At 63.6% G+C, this 16,143-nt stretch overlaps 1 protein-coding gene across 5 annotated transcripts; it reads right to left on the bottom strand.

Moving 5' to 3' along the window:
- Window positions 1-624: 624 nt before the first annotated feature.
- On the bottom strand, window positions 625-15,869 carry RAPGEF3 (Rap guanine nucleotide exchange factor 3). 5 transcript variants are annotated; one of them, XM_054807261.1, is made up of 28 exons: window positions 15,417-15,869; window positions 11,023-11,190; window positions 10,193-10,246; window positions 9,796-9,902; window positions 9,514-9,635; window positions 9,187-9,361; window positions 8,853-8,937; window positions 8,588-8,648; window positions 8,253-8,329; window positions 7,998-8,144; window positions 7,710-7,819; window positions 7,358-7,446; window positions 6,695-6,773; window positions 6,274-6,424; window positions 6,090-6,172; window positions 5,670-5,709; window positions 5,451-5,532; window positions 5,228-5,374; window positions 4,989-5,086; window positions 4,655-4,780; window positions 4,388-4,569; window positions 4,213-4,303; window positions 3,950-4,000; window positions 3,738-3,825; window positions 3,517-3,581; window positions 3,195-3,249; window positions 3,032-3,103; window positions 625-2,028 (listed from the first exon to the last, which is right to left on the bottom strand). In XM_054807261.1, the coding sequence occupies exons 1-28, from the start codon at window positions 15,720-15,722 to the stop codon at window positions 1,910-1,912; spliced, it is 3,030 nt and encodes a 1,009-aa protein (XP_054663236.1). In that variant the 5' UTR covers window positions 15,723-15,869; the 3' UTR covers window positions 625-1,909. The 5 variants fall into 5 exon arrangements, 4 of the variants coding, with proteins under 4 accessions (XP_054663236.1, XP_054663240.1, XP_054663237.1 ...); XM_054807265.1 differs by lacking the exon at window positions 11,023-11,190 and adding an exon at window positions 13,463-14,108 and having other exon boundaries at window positions 15,417-15,526; XR_008574436.1 differs by having other exon boundaries at window positions 2,007-2,028; window positions 3,195-3,305.
- Between the last annotated feature and the right edge of the window lie 274 nt (window positions 15,870-16,143).

Genomic DNA, 16,143 nt, shown 5'->3' with positions numbered 1-16,143 from the left:
GATGAGCTCGCCAACGGGATGCTCTTCACAGCCTGTACCAGGAAAACCAGACAAGGGTCAACTTTTCCACTTGAGCAGAGATTTCTCCAGTCAAGCCAGCCCACTGGGCCAGCATCCCACCTGCAGCCGACGAAGGGAAAGCCCAGGGACCCATCCACAGATCCAGCCAGCCAACCTGCAGCCCGAAGGTGATCTGCAGGCCTAGAAACATCTGGAAAATGTACAACTCTGATTTAACCCTTCCTTCCCCACACATGAACTCTTTCATTTCAAGGTTCCTTTGGTCCTTGAGGGCAAACATCCTGAGAAAGGTGACTGCAGGAGGTCCGGGCTGCCTGATTTGGGTCCAGATGCCAAGGAATCGCCATCGCCTCTTTGCTTTGCCCTGGCTTGCATGGACACCAACACTGCTGGGACCATGTGTGGGGATGGAGATGGAAACCTGGGAGATGCCAGGTCTCAAAACCTGGTGCCCGTTGAGCACGGCCACCCATGCCTTGCAGAGAACCGCAAAGCCAGGCTTTGCACTGGGGGGGACCTAGGGGTCCTGGGATGGATGTGGTGCTGGGAGCTGCAAGGAACCTTCATCCCGTCTCGTAGCTGGCTGCATCACTTGAAACATTATTTAGGTGTGATGGGGACTTTTATTTTAAGCAACCCATTCGTTTGCATCATGAGAATGAAAAGAGCAATTATTGCAGCAGCGCTCTGGTCCCTTGTACCCCAGCCATGCTTGGGGCAGGGCTGGGGGGGTCTTTGGCTTGTGGCTCCGTGCTGTAGCTCCATGGTGTCCCAGAGGCTGGGGCACAGACCTGCCAGGGGCTGTGAACCTTCCCCGCAGTGGTACCCTGCAAACGTGGGAGCCTTGAGGGGCTACGATCTCCCCTGAACCCCGTAGCTCCATCCAGATCTGCTCAATGTTGGGAAGGTCATTGCTAAAAGCGCTCTGTGCGCATACAGAGATGCTCTGGTCCCCACCCCTGGTGTCCTTCAGCTCTGCTGCCTTTGAAGACATCTCCCCAAACCCCTGCTCGTGGCCCAGCAGCAACTGGTCATGGGTTGGGAACGGCCAGAGCAGATCACCGTCTCCATCACGAGGCCACCACAGCTTCCTTCCACAATGGATGCTGTCCTGCCTCCGCGCCACGGCTGTACATGGCTATTCCTGCTCCCATCCACGTGGGGAAACTGAGGCACGGAGAAGGCTGTGATTAGCCCAAGGTTTGGCAGCACGGGCTGGTTTAAGCCCCGATGGTCCTTGGAGGGGATGAAGACACTTTGCCCATGGCTGCTGGGGTCATGCAGCTCCCAGAGACTGGGACAGGGGATGCAGCCAGCACCTCCCATGGGACACACAGGACAGAGGGAAGGGTAGGTCCCCTCTGGGGCTGCCCCAGGATCTGTAGGGCAGCGCAGCAGCACGAGCCAGACCCTGAGCTCAGCGTGGGTGTCTGCACCCCGACGGAGACAGACGTGGGGTTCCCTGCTCACGGGGATGCTCTGGCTTGAGTCCTTCCAGGAGCAAGGGGCATCTTCCAGCCCGGCACCTCCAGGGCCGGCAGCATCAGGGGGCAGCCAGGGCTCCTTCCTCCCCCCCGGCCAGTGTGGGGAGCAAATCCAGGCTGCTGCACGGAGAAGAAAGGGGAGTGCAGCCTTGCATACAAAAATACCTCTCTTGCTCACTCCGCTGTCCGTGGCCCTCGCCTGCCCACAGCCCACACGGGCTCCCGGCTGCCTCGTTGTGCCGGACCTGGCGCCGGCAGCACGGCTGAGCGGACGCCGCTCTCGGCCGGCTCCAGTGCAGCCCCGTGCCCGGTGCTAGCGGGAGCAGAGCCGTGGGGCTGCCCCCACCGCCGGCAGACAGGCTGCCGCATCCCTGCTCCGGGCCCCCTCCAGCCCCTCGTCCCCGTCAGGACTCCAGGTCGTGGGAGAGCCGCAGCAGCTCCTTCTGGCTGTCGATGGCTTTGAGGTGCTGCAGGTACGCCCAGGTGGAGACGGGGCTCCGCACGCTCAGGGACTGCTCCGAGCCTGTGGGGCAGAGCTGAGATCAGGGTGGGCTCCTGCCTCCAGCTGGGCTCACCGATTTTCCCCCCTCATCACCTCTGGCTCGGCTTGCTGACCCTCTCCATCACCGTTGGGTCTCATGGACCCCCCTTCACTGCCTCACTGATCCGCTTCCAGTGCTGCTGGCTGGGCTCATCATAGAATCTCAAGGTTGGAAAAGACCTCTAAGATCATCAAGTCCAACCGTTGACCCAACACCACCGTGTCTACTAAACCATGTCCCAAAGTGCCACGTCTACACGTTTTTTGAACACCTCCAGGGATGGTGACTCCACCACCTCTCTGGGCAGCCTGTGCCAATGCCTGACCACCCTTTCAGTGAAGAAATTTTTCCGAATATCTAATCTAAACCTTCCCTGATGCAACTTGAGACCATTTCCTCTTATCCTTTTGCTAGTCACTTGGCAGAAGAGACCAACACCCACCTCACTACAACCTCCTTTGAGATCCCCTCGATCCCCTCCATCACCTCTAGCTCAGCTCATCAAATCTCTGTCACCTCTGGCTGGGCTCATGGATCCCTCCATCACCTCCAGGAGCCCGCTGGAGCCGAAGAAGCAGGAGCAAGTGGGGACAGACTCGCTCCATGAGGCAAAGCGATGCCCCAGCCTGCTGCCTAACAGCTAGAGTGCTTCAGACATGCTGGAAGCGCTCCGAGACTCTCTTCAGCACGAGGAGTTGCTGACTGGTGCCTCCAGCCAGCAGCGTGCGGACCCCCGGGCTTGCACCACTCAGGAGACGGAGCTCAGCCTCCGTGCCTGGGTACTCCGAGGCATCAACAGCATCCGGACCAGCTTCCACCCGCTGTAGCCAGGCTGATGTCCTCAGGACACCCTTGTGGGACCGCTGCCTGCCCCCCGCCCCCGGCCAAGGATGGTGGGTGCACGCTCCCTTGGGCTGGCCCCGTGGGGTGAGGGTCCCTCAGTGCAGGGGTTGGGGGGGGCAGATGGGTGAGCCCCAGACGTACACGTGGAGATCCTGACGGCTTTGGGGTCCTCCGGCCGGTGCGGAGAGCGATTTCGCAGCGGGGAGAGCGGAGCTGGGTGCGGAGAGAGAACAGGAGCTCAGCCCCATCCCCAAAGGAGCTCCGGTCCCCAGCCCCATCCTTGCCCCCACCCGGGAGCACTCACCATGTGCGTGGCCCCGGCAGCGCTGCAGGACACGCACGGTCTTTGCCATCATGTGCTGTGGGCAATGCACAAAGGTCACTTGCTGTCACCTGGCCCCACTTTGCTCCCAGGCTGGTAAAACACAGTCCCCTCCGGCTTCAGCTGCGGCTGCCCCGTGCCCCCCCGCGAGGGGACGGCCAGGGGTCCCGGCTGTTGGGGGGGGGGGGTGCGGGGGGAACTGCGCTAACGCCGCGGGGATGATCTGGATCTGCATCCCAGGGGATGGGGGGACTGCAGGTCCCCCAAGGTGGGGGTCCACGGGGACCCAACCCGCCCCACTCACCATCTTCTCAAAGTTGATGAGGTTCTCGGCCAGCGTGCGATTGCCCTCGTGGATGAACGTCATGTCTGCGGGGGGGGATTTAGGGATCAGGTGTGGCTTCCTGGTCCCTGGGGAGGGCTGGATGCATCCAAAGGGGTCCCTGTCCCCCCCCAGCCTGACCCATTCCCACCTGCACCCCCCCCCCGCCCAAAGCCCTGCAGCTCCCAAGCTGAGGTACCCACCTTTGAGGAGGAGGGGCACGAAGGGGATGATGGGGGGGCTCAGCTTGGCAACGGCCAGGCGATAGACCCTGTGGTTCCACGACGGGTCCTGGGGACGGAGGGGAACCTCAGCGCGGGGCAGGCAGGGGACACAACACCCCTGTGACCTTTTGGGAAGCTGGGACAAACCCTGAGGGGAAGGGGGACACGGGGCGGGAAGGGGCTATGCTCACCAGCATTCGCTCCAGCGCCGAGTGCAGCTTCCGGATCTTGTGGGGCAGCCTCTGCGCAGAGAGACGGTCACCGGCGCCAGCACCCCGGCTTTGCCACCCCAGAGACCCCCCCAGCATCTCCTGACCTCCACCTGCCCCATCGCGGGCTCAGCCTGGACCCCAGCCCCCAAGCCACCCTTGCCCAAGCCAGGGAACCTGGCTCCATCACTGCAGACCTCAGGGGACCTCGCAGGGCTGGCGGCAGCCCGAAGGCGGTCGATTACCTCCCAGGTCTTGGCCAAGCGGCTGACGGCCGTGTTGCTCACACCAAACATCACCGCGAAGAAGGAATTCAGGTTCTTCTGCTCCTTGAGGCTGCAGGCGAGGACAGAGTCAAGCAAGGAGGCCACCACCGACTCCGTCCTCTCAGGACCGGGAGACGGGCGGCGAGGGACTCACTGTGCGGCCAGCTTGATGAACTTGCGGAGGAGCTGGGCTCGCCGGCCCACCTCGGGGCAGAGGCACAGCTCCGTGGCCACCCAGTACTGCAGCTCGTTGAAGCGCCGCATGACCCGCTCCAGATTGGCCGTGGTCACGTCGTGAAACTTCTGCGGCCCGATGATGTAGTGGATCATTTCCACCTGCAAAGCCCAATGTGGTGGCTGAGGGGTGTCCCGAAAGCCACCCCGGAGGTGTCTCCTGCCGCAGTCCGGGCGCTGGCCCTACCTGGTGGATGCTCTTGAAGAGGTTCCAGTCGTAGTCGGTGAGGTGGCTGGCCAGGTCCTTGGAGCTGATGAGGTCCAGGGTCTCTGAGGAGCCGACGTGGGGACCCAGCTGCTCGGGGTGGGGGGTCTGTGCACAGGAGAGGACGCCCGACCCCTCCGGCCGTTAGCCACCGCAGCAGGGAAGGCAACACCAGCCCCTTCCCCGGGGGGGAGACGAGCAGGGAGGGATGGACACCCCAACCCTGAGCTGCTGAGGAGGCACCGCAGCCCCAAACCCCGCTCCGGGGGCCAGCCCGGTGCTGCTCATCCCCAAGACCCCCCCACCCCACACTCACCAGGCTGCCCAGCTCCTCCACGCTCACAGCGAAGAGCCTCTCGTTGAGCCCCAACGCCGTGAACACCCCCACGGCATCCAGCTGCAGCCCCACTTTATCTGCGGGAGAGAGGACGGTCCGTGCCGGGATGGAGAAGGGGCCAGATCCTGTCTGGGCACGGGACAATTGCCACCGCGGCAGGGTGGCAGCTCAACGGGAGAGACCCCGAGGACGCGGCATCCCCAGGAAAGCCCACTCACCTCCGGCCGAATTCACCTTCACCAGGATGTGCTCTCCATCCCGGCCGAGCCGGGGGGCGAGGGATCGCAGGACATCCCGCACCGAGGCGTTGACGGGCAGCACCGTGATCAGGCACGAGTGGTCCGCTCTGTAGATCTCATAGGGCACTACGGGGCAGGGGGGACGGGGCTTTAGCATCCCAGCCGCCGGGGAGGGGACGGTCCCCACCGTGCATGGCTGTACCTTTGTCCTGGGCTCTCAAGGCACAGCTGCTGTTCACAATCGCCTCCTCCTGACTTGCGAGCCAGTTCGCTGAGCTCCGAGCCTGTGGTCAAGGTACGAGAGAGCCGGGAGGATGCCGCCCCACTGGCCGCCCCTCCTGCCAGGTATCCTTAGAGAGTAGGGGTGACCCAACTCTGCACCCCCCTCCACTCCCTGGCACCCCCCCAGGGCCACCCCTACCTTGGGCTGCGGAGAGACGCTGCCGTCTCCATTCTCCAGCCTGCAGAGAGAAGATAAAGGCGGTGTTAGACCCCCACAGCCCACATCCACGCTGGAGACGCAATCGGGTCCCGCAGCCCCCAGGATCCACCAAGCCCCCCGAGCATCCCTGTCCCACCAGGCACCAGAGAGTCCCGGCAGTGTTTGAGACCCTCTCTGTGGTTGGGAAACCCCCACGCTGGGGACAAGGTGGCCCAAGAGCTGCTGGCATCCCCCCAGTCTTGGCAACCATCGCTTTGCTGGCCGAAAGCTCAGCCCTGTGAAAAGTGCAATGCTCCCCTGGGCACGAGGGGTGCAGGACCCAGGGACACGGGCATCAGCGGTGGCACTGGGGGACAGAGCCAGGGTCTGTTTTGGATGGGGGACACCCAGGGGACTCACGCTCGGGGCCGCCGCCGGTCCTGCGCTTGCTCCTGGACCAGCCCACCCAGGCGGGGGTCCCGGCTCGCCAGGTCCGCGAGGTTCTGCGGGAGGAAGGTGCCCGGTGGTCAGCACGGGGTGGCCATGGCCAGACCCCTCTGGGGACACCCCCCCCCCCCTTGCCCCCAATCCTGCTCCCCGGTACCTGCAGCAGAGCCGTGGTGCTGCGGTCGCCCTGCAGCAGCCGCCCGTAGAGCAGCACCCACTGGCTCACCAGCCGCAGGATCTTCCGGCGCTTGTGCAGGGAGTAGGTGGCCTTCTCCTGCTCCGAGCCCTCCAACGGCTCCGCACGGAAACTGGGACCAGTCAAGGGCACCAGCAGGGGCGATGCGGGGCTGGGGAGCAGGCAGGGACCCCCCCGTACGCATGCACCCAGGTCAGGATGGGAGACGGGGATGTGCCCTGCACCCAAGAGCCTGGGGAATTTGAGGCTCCCCTGGCCAACCCCTGAGGTCCCCCTGGGGTGACCAGGACCAAGCTGAGCATGCTGGTCCCCGGCGCAGGGGTGCGTGGTGTAGGATGGAGCCCGGTCCCCCCCGCCCCCAACTCCATCCGCAGAAGGATACTGGTGCAGCAGAGCTCTGCAGAGCTGCGAGGTCGGCATGAACACGGTGTAAGTCAGCAGGAAATCCCCCAGCAGGGTGTCTGGAAAAGACCCAGACCACCATCCTTCACCCTTCCCGGTGTCCAGCGGTTTGGGGACACGGCGGTCACAGCCAGGCAGTGCGGCCGGTTGGGAAAGGGTCACCCGTGCCCTGCGTGGGGTTGGCCCGTGGTCTCCCCCCAACAGTGACCGTGCTCATTGAGGGTCACTTTTTGCTCCTAAACGCCACGGGAAGGGCTGGCAAGGTTGCAGACTTTGGGGGATGAAAGAAAATAAAAGTGCAGCACTGGCAGCCAGTTAACTCCAAGGCAGCCGCTGATGACGCCAGCTCGGCAGCTCTGATTTTTTACCCGCTGGGGACATCTCCTGGTTCCCATCTCGCCTGGTTTTGCTCCTCTCGGAAGGCAGAGGGAGATGTGGGAGAGGAGACGCTCCCAGCCCTGGAGCTGCCTCCCTCTCCTGGCCCCAGCAGGAGATTTTAGGGTGAGAGGAGCAGCTTTTTGGGTTGAACACCAGGAATAAGGCAGCCCCGCTCGGTGCTGGTCCCCCCGCCAGCCCCCTGCCCATTTCAGGGTGGCTCTGGGACGCGGTCCCCAGAGCAGGGGGGAGACCCCCCCCCACCTACCCACGGGGTCGTAGAGCGTGGCATCGAGCCTCATGAACTCCAGCAGATGCTCAAGGATCTTCTCCGGCGTCCCGGCCATCACGAAGTACCTGGTGGGCAGAGCATCGGGCACATCAGGGAAGGAGGAGTACCCCAGCTTGCGGGCAGGACCACCACGCCGGGCCGCCGGGCTACTCAACACAGCTGGCCAGCATGGCCTGGCATCCCTGCTCCTCCTCTGGGGACACGGTCCTCCCTGGAGACTCCTCCAAGGGAAGCCAGAGAGCGGCAGAAGAGGCAGAGGGACAGGCAGCGTCGGCTGGCAGCGCTGCCGGCACGGCTGCAAGGAGGGACGAGGACAATCTGCTGTCACCTGCTGCTCCGTGCCGCGGCTGGCTGGTTGCTGCCACCCTGCAGGTTCTTCTGCAGGACGAGCACCACCTTCCCGTGTTCCTTCAGACGCATGGTGTTGGCCTCCACGTCCTAGGGAGAGCAACCAGCTGTCAAGCCCAGCTCGGATCCATCGGGCAGTGCCTGCCTGCCTGGCTGCACCCCAAAACCCCGGATCGGCGCACAGAGAATCGTCCACCCCTGCAAACACCACGGAGGGTGCGCGGCGCGTCCCAGCTCAGACCCAGCACCCCGCGAGCCCCCTGCCCACCTTGAGGATGTGGTTGAAGTCCTGCTTGTCCACGCGGAGGAAGTGGCAGTTGTCCTCCCGCAGAATGATGGTGGCCGCGCGGGGCGCGTCGTTCACCAGCGCCAGCTGCCCGAAGTCATCCCCCTCGTGCAGGGTGGCCACCAAACCCTGGGGTGGGGCACGGAGGGTGAGGGATGGGGTGGGAGCCCTTATCCTCACGCAGGGACAGTGACAGGGGGTGTCTGGAGAGAGGTGGTGCCGCTGGGACGCACCTACCTTGCCGTGGGTGACCACGTTCACCGAGCCCTTCCAGATGATGTACCACGACGTGCCTTTATCTCCTTGGCTGAACACTGCAGGGGAAACGGCGGCATCCAGCAGTCAAAAAGGGGGAGCCCCCCAAGCATCCCTCTTCAGCCCCCCACCCCATCCTGAGCCCCCAGCCCCGGCGAACACGGCAAGTGGTCTGGTCCCCTCCATCTCTGGTCCACCAAGAGACAGCAGGAGCATTCACATCGATGACAACGGCTCCAGCCATCCACCCCAGCCTGGGGACCCTTTCCTGGGGGACCGGCCAGCCCTGCACGGCTCCTGGGGCACGCAACACTCACGCACGGTGCCTGCCCTCGGGTGCGACTCGAACATCAGCACGGACGCCAGCTCCCGCTTCACCTGCGGAGAGAGGAACCTGCCATGAGGGTCAGCCCGGGAGGGGACACGCGTGGGCACGGGGGACAGAGTGGGAAAGGGGCCCAGGGATGCTCAGGGAGAGCCAGGAGAGGATGCCCAGATGGGAAGCGATAGGATGCAGGAGGATTTGGGGACCAGGAGCAGTTTTGGGGGGTTGCGGGAGGATCCAGGCACAGCCGCACTCACCGAGTTGGAGAGATGAGCCACGGCTTTGATGTGCAGGAGCTCCTCAAATATGAGCTCCAGCTCGTCCTCCGTGCGCTGGGCAGGCCTGGGAGGGGAGCAAGGGGTGAGCACCCGTCCACGCCCCCTCTCCCCACCACATCCCGGGACACAGACCCCCCTCTCCAGGCACAGACCCCCCTCTCTGGGCAGCCGCTTTCTCCCCCCGTCCCACAGCTCTGCGAGAGACGCTCGGGTCGCCCCATCCACAGCAGCCCCTTTGGTACTCCAGACCCTCACGGAGCGGGGCCAAAATGAGCCCCACGTCATCGTCCCCCGGCCCCTGGGGAGCACTCACGGCTTGCGCAGGGCCATGGTGAGCAGAGCGTCGGGACCCAGCTGGGCCAGGAAGGCCAGTGCCTCCAGCAGCTCCTCTGCATCCCGGAGCCCGGTGCTGGGCTCGGGGCTCAGCTCCAGCTCGGCAAAACGGTAAAACTGGGTGTCCTTGTCCTGGAAATGCCACTCCTGCTTCACTGCGGGGGGAAAAGCAGGCGTCAGCTCGGCCGTGCACCCATGGGAGACCCATAGGGCGCCATGCGTACCCACGGGAGACCCCAGCGACCCATCTCGCCTTGTGAGACCCCCCCCCCCGACCGCGCGGGGGGCTGCCGCCTCCCGCCCTCACCGTGCGTCAGGACACCTCCGTCCACCAGCACTTGGCAGACACCGACGGCCTGGCTGCGCGTCTGGACGGGGAGCCCGGTGCTCAGCAGCCAGTCCACCAGCTCCTTCCCGGAGCAGCACTGCCTGCAAGGGGAGAGGGCATGAGAACCAGCCCCGAAACGGGGTGAACCCCGGGTGAACCCCTGCCTGAGATGGGTAGGAGAAGTTCTGGCCATCCTTGGAGGGCTGACGGGGTCCTCGGTGGCCCGCGGTGCCCCCCGGCATGGCAGAGGTGCTGTCCCACCTGTGGTGCCGCAGGTGATGCTTGTGGTCCCGGATGAGGCCAGGGCGGGTGCTGGTGAGGTGGGTGAAGAGGAGCTTCCCAGCTCGCCAGATCTTCTCCGAGGATGCCTGAGGGTGGAAGGGGATTTTTTTACAGCTTTTGCAAGGGAAGCGGGGAGGGCACAGGCAGCGAGGCACGGACCCTCCACAGTCAACCGTGCTCCCAACACCCTGCCGAGGTGCCATACGCCCGCACGCCCACCCCAGCACCCCAGGATCTCCATCACCCACCCCCGGGAACGGCCGAACCCAAGGGAGCGAGCAGCCCAGAGCCGAGCCCAGGACCCCACGGCATGGGGGTGCTCTGACCCCCCGCAGCCTTCAAGGTGTAACCCTGGGGGTCTTCCCTGCCCACCCACCTGGGTAAGGCTGTGTCCATAGTCCAGGCTGGATTCCGTGTCCAAAAGCGGGGTCTGGAAAACCAAAAAGAAGGGGGTTGGTGGCTGTGGTGGGGGGGTCTGCCGTGCCCCCGTTCACCCTACGCACCCCAAGGGGGGGCTCCTGCCTCCCCCAGGGCACAGCTCAGCCTCATCCGCTCTGCACCAGGCGAGGAGGCAGCATCCCCGCGCGCTCACCAGCACCGACCTCCCAAAACCAAGGCGAAGCCTCTCCTCCGCCCCATCCTTGCTGCGTACCGGGGCCCTAACCCTCGGGACCACCCCCCCTTCCGCGGTTATGTTTAACTTCAGAAAGGGAAGTGCATTCAAACGAGGGAGCTGGGAGATAAAAGAAGGAAGTTAGGAGCAAAATCTTTGCAAACAGGGATCAAAGACATCGTGCTTGAGACCTGGAGCTTGCCGCTGGAGGAGAAGGACTTCAGAAAGACCTGGGGAAGCTGACACAGCCCCCAGGGGAGGGAGAAGCATCCAAAACCTGGGGGTTTTCCTCCAGCTTTGAAGCCGGGTCAAAACAAAGAGGACGGAAAAGATCCCAAAACTCCAGCGGGTTTCGGGAACGGCCCAAGAAGCTTTGGAGAGCTGGAGGATCAGCTTGCAGAAGACACCAAGGATCAGACCTGCAGCAAGCCTGTCCCATGGGAGATGATGGGGAGCAAGAGCCCTCACAGAGGACGAGGGTAGCAGAGAGCCACGAGGAGCACGTACCCCAACCCTTCCCCGCAGGGTCTCAAATCACGGCATGGCCAGACAAACTTTATGCAATAAATCCTGAAAAATCAGCTGTAACAAACCACCAGAGGAACACGGCAGAGAAACAGCTGAGTTGCTGTGGGTGATGCGTAACCTCGCTCTTGCCTCGGTACTGAAGAGCTGGCGAATATGAAGCTGTTTTTCCAAAGGATTTTAGGGGAGATCCTGGAAACGATGGAGCAGCGATGCAGAAAGTCACTGAGCGCGTGCTGGGTACGGGAAAACAGCAGTGGGTGAAACTCAAGAGAGACATGCCTAAAATAAGGCATATTAGAAGAAAACAAGCCCAAATTTCCCTCGCTTGTCGTCAGAGGCTCTGAGCTCAAGCAGGAGCCGGTGGCAGTGACCAAAAATGTGAACTCAGGCCTGTAAAAAAAATGCAAATAGTGGGATGGGTGTCAGTAGGAAGAGAGCAAAATAGGAAACCTCACTGATCCACGGCACACCCGGTTCACCGGCAATTCAGCGCTCCCTTAGCCTAGAGGAGAAAAACACAGCCTTTGGGGACGGAAAACCCCCGTCACCCACCGAGGTTTTTGCTCTATTTAACTTAAATCCGCACGTGATGAGTTGATCCAAAGCCATTTTCTAACCCGGCTCCTCTTTAATGTCTTTGCTGTTTACCAATCCTAAAATAGCATCCCTTTTCCTGGCTTGGGGAGTCCCTCCCGGAGCGATCCATCATCACACCGCCGGGAATAGCCGGGGCCGTCTCCATCGGCAGCACACGCTGCGGACTGAGCCGTGGCCTCACACCGCGTCCCCGCTGTCCGGGATGAACCGGCTGCCGACCGCCGCGGCACAACCCGGGATTGGGTTCAACTCTGCCGGGAGCAACGCCGATCCCTGCCAGGCCACGCTTGAGTCCTCAGCTTCTGCACGATCCTTCATCCCTCTGGACATCCCCCATCAGCGGGTGCTTTTTAATCCTTATGCTCATTTTTCTCCGAGGTTTTTCCCCTCGGGGAGGGAAAAGCAGAGCAAGGAAGGGACGAGCCACCGCCCACCCCGGCTGCAGCCCTAATCCCGGTGCAAAGACGGCCGAGCTCCCATCCAGGCGCTGCCCTGAGGGATGAAGGCTCCTGCATGGCCACGGCCCTGGATAAACAACTTTTCATCTCAGCTGCATAAACCACGGGCTGAGAGCACCCAGCACCCGTCAGACCTGTTCTCCACGTGCCCTGGCCGAGGCAGTTAATGCACTTTGAGCATTAACCCCGAGACAGGGTGAGGGTTATCCTTCCCTGGGGTCTCTTCACCTCAAGGAGAAGGTTTTCTGGTGTCCCCCCCCATTTATCTCTGGCTGTCAGGGCTCTGCAGCACCCCGTGCTGGCGATGGAGGTGGTGGGCACTCGAAACACGGCGTCTTCAGGGTCAGATCCTCCTCAGATCTGCTGGCTCCGGGGTGGTTGGGAAGGTTTGAGCAACCCCAGCAAGAGGGATGGCCAGCTGAAAGTCTCAATTAAGGACGCCAAGGGCAGGTGTAATTAGCTGCAGAAGCTTTCTTTGCAAATTAATTCAAGGACAAAACCACCTACCAGGAGCTGAAGGGAAATCAAACAGTCCTGGCACCTCCCGGCCCAGGCAGGAGGGTGATGGAGGCGGACACCCACCGACGGGTGCTCACATGGGTGCTCTGCCCCACGCTGCCCGCTTGCCTGTCCCAAACCCTGCCCGCTCACACCCTGCCCAGCTCCCGCTGCTCCTGCATCTCCTCCAACCCTTTCCATATCCCCAGGGCTTCTCCATCCTCCTCCCGACAGCCCGGATGGCTCGAGCCACCAACCTGTCCCCAGCAGTTTGCAACTGGCTTAGGAGAGATTCGGGGAAACAAGCAGCTCCAGGAACGCAGCAGGTCCCTGGGGATGCTCCCGACCTGGCCACGCTGCCGCTGAGGCCGGGACGCTGGGACTTACTCACTCTGCAAACTTCCCTGAGCCTCGTGACTGCCCCGTGGAACAGGAAACGCGCTGGAAATTGCAGAGCAAATGTTTGCAAATAGGAGCTGGGCTGTGGCCGGAGCGTGGAGCTACCTCCCATGGGAGCCGGAGGTCGATGTCACCCCCTCGGGTGCAAGCGCCAGCTGCTCTGGTCCCCAAACAGCCTTTGCCATCACCCCCATAAGTGAGGTCTGTCCTTGAGGCAGGGAGCCAGGACGTGCCGCGGTCCTGCTCCAAGCCGCGCTCGCAAGGACGCCGAAGGAGACTTGCAAAAACCCTGCCCAAGGATGAGTGTTCGGAGTGATTTCTCCCTCTTTGGGTTTTCTCATTGCCAGCTCAGCTCTGAAACACATGCAAAATCTCACGGCTGGCCCCAGAAAACCCTTCCTGAAGCATCCAAGCATCCTCGCTCCCCAGCTCCCAGGTCCGGACCCACAGGATGCCCTCCCCACCCTCACCCTCTGCCTAATTGTCGCAGCATCGTGGCCGCTGTCTCCAAACAGCTTCCTAAGGAGTTGCCTGTTTCCATCTTCCTGCTTACGGGACATGCGGGCGCTGAGATCCTGCCTGTCTCCAGAAATCCGGCAGCGGCGGGCGGCCGGCCAAGGCCGGCAGCGACCATTCCGTGCTCGCGCGCTGCTTTTGTTTGGGATCCCAAGGAAAACAACAGGAGTTATTTCAGGCTTTACGGCTCCGGAGAAAGTCCTCGCCCATCCGCCGCTTCAAAAGGCACGGCAACCAGCCAGGGGCTTGCTATCCCCCCAGGAGACTCGTCGGGGAGGAGGGGGGCGGCTCAGTGGACCCGCTCTGTCCCCTCCGTCCTCTCCGGGGACGCGGCGAGAGTCGGCACGATGGCACTTGTAGGCTGGGAAGGGTGAAGGATGGAGCTGCTTGGGGATGCCGGGCTGCGATGTCCCGCTGATGGCAGGGAATGGGAGCCTGGGCTGGAGCCTCGCAGCGAGGAGCAGAGCTGGAAGGGATTTGCCGGCACTGGGATCAGGCAAACACATCCCCAGGAGGGATGAGACGGAGCCACCACGCGAGGAGGAGTTCCCAGGAGCCGTAGGCATGCCGTGATGGGGATGAGGGACAATACCGCTGCTCCAAGGCACAGCCAGACGGTTCCCTGCCGTCTGCCTCTCCCGTACCTGCCCCGAGGAACAAGCGCGCTGGGAGCACCCTCCGACCTGCAAAAAGTGGGGAAAACACCCATTCTCCCCTCAAAGATCAGATCCGCTCCCCTCAAGCGGCCGGCGGTTGTCCCCACACAGGGCAGAGCCACTCGGGGAGGGGATGCTCCTGCCACGCCGCACGTGCCACTGCGCTGCCTGACTTTGTCCGATTTATCCTAGTCCGGCGGTTTAGCACAGTAACGCTCCAGCCCGCTGCTTTCCCGACCTCGCTGGCTTTTTGCCACTCAAAAAACCTCTCCAAAATTAAGTTCCTAAAAGTTCTGGGGAGAAAAAATCAGGAAGAAGAGGAAAGAAGAGAGGAAAGTTTTCTTATTTGTGAAAGAGCTTGCGTACAGCATAGAAATACTGAAAGGGGGGTTGTTCCCTTAAAGTAATTCCACTTTTTTCCTTAAAAATGTTTGTCTCAGGTCAAGCAGAAGGGGAAGGTCACAAAGCTCAGCCGGGGCAGGTCAACAGGCTCCAGGGTCACCTCCCAGCCCAAAGAGGGGGACAGCAAGAGGCCAAGAGCGGGGACCAGGTGCCTTTTGCACCCCAGGGATCCCCAGGAGATCCTGGCCAGGGGGACAGCACAGACGCGGGGAGGAAGGCCGTGATGTTGAGCATCGTCCCGCTGCCAAGCGACAGGTTTCTCCTGTAGAAACAGCCTGACCTGGCGGGGAGGGAACGTTTTGAACCCCGCGTGCCGCAGGGAAGGTCTTTCCTGTTCACACGCTCGGGGTTGGGGTGCGCTGCCCGGCCGCCGTGCGCCAAAGCACAATAGCACCGGGTTCATTTCATGCCTGGCTGCCAGCTCCGCCTGGAGAAGGGGTTAGGGCAGGAGGCTGCAGAAATACGCTCCCTGCACGCCTCGCCTTGCTCCCTGCACGCCTCGCTCCTTGCACGCCTCGCTCCTTGCATGCCTCGCTCCTTGCACGCCTCGCCTCAAAGCCAGCAAACACGAAGGGGGAGCAGGGCGCGGGTCACAGATCACAGCCCGCTGCCAGGCCAGCCGGGAAGGCAGGGAAAGGCCAGAGCTGCCCTGCGGAGCCACGCTCAGGACACGGGGCTGGAGGTGACGATAAGCCCGGGGGTCCCCACTTGGTTCTCGCAGCGGCTTCACCAAATCCCCCCCGTGCCCGTCCCCGTCCCCCCGAAACCCTGCGGCTGTCCAAGCGCAGACCCCCGGCGTAAGGAGGGATGCTGAGAAGGGAAAGCCAGCGGTGAAGGGGGTTCCTCGGCTCGGGGTCCGTCCCCCCGGGGGCTCTCGGTGGTGGCGGGGTCCCCCGGCCGGACCGTGGCCCCCTCCCGCCCACCGGCACTCACCCAGCGGATGCCCTGGATGCGGGGCAGGCTGCCCCCCTCGCCCTCCAGCCGGATCTCGTAGCTGGAGCTCCGGAACAAGTGCATCTTCCTCAGGAGCACCGAGAGCCGGTTACCGTCAGCCCCGAGCCCTCCGGGGGGCGGCAGCGGAGGAAGCGGCGGCGGCGGCGGGGAGGGTGCAGCAGCACCGGCCCCCGGTTCCGGCCCGGTTCGCCGGGTACCTTGCCGGCTCCGAGCTACCGGCGCTCCCGGGCCCCGCCGCGCCGCCTCCCCGGTGGCTCCCGCCGCCCCGGCCCCCCGCACCTTCATACGGCGGCGGCGGCGGCGGCGCGGCGGGGCGAAACCATGGTGGCCGCAGCCCGGGGCTGCTCGGGGCGGGACGGGACGGACGGGACGGGACGGGCTCGGCGCCGCCGCCGCCACCGCCGCGCCGGGCTGGGCGCGCCCCGCCCCCGGGCGGGCTGGGGCTGGGGCTGGGGCTGGGGCTGGGACCGGGAGCGGGGCCGGGGCACAGCGCACCCCGCCCGCAGCCCCTCCCCGGGGTCCCACGGCCCGACCCTCCCCTCCCCCGTCCCCGCCCTCCGGACCGGGAGCCGCTGTCCTTATGGGGGACACCCACCCACCCCCGTCCTGAGCACCCCTGGGGGGGTCCCAGCCCCGACCTCCACCCGTGGGACACCCCATCCAGCCTCAGCCCTGCGCGTCCCCTGGGACCCCAGTCCTTGGGATC

This window comes from Grus americana, chromosome 31 (assembly GCF_028858705.1).
Source record: "Grus americana isolate bGruAme1 chromosome 31, bGruAme1.mat, whole genome shotgun sequence".
In the NCBI taxonomy this organism is placed as follows: domain Eukaryota; kingdom Metazoa; phylum Chordata; class Aves; order Gruiformes; family Gruidae; genus Grus; species Grus americana.
This window is presented reverse-complemented; position numbering and strand designations above follow the sequence as displayed.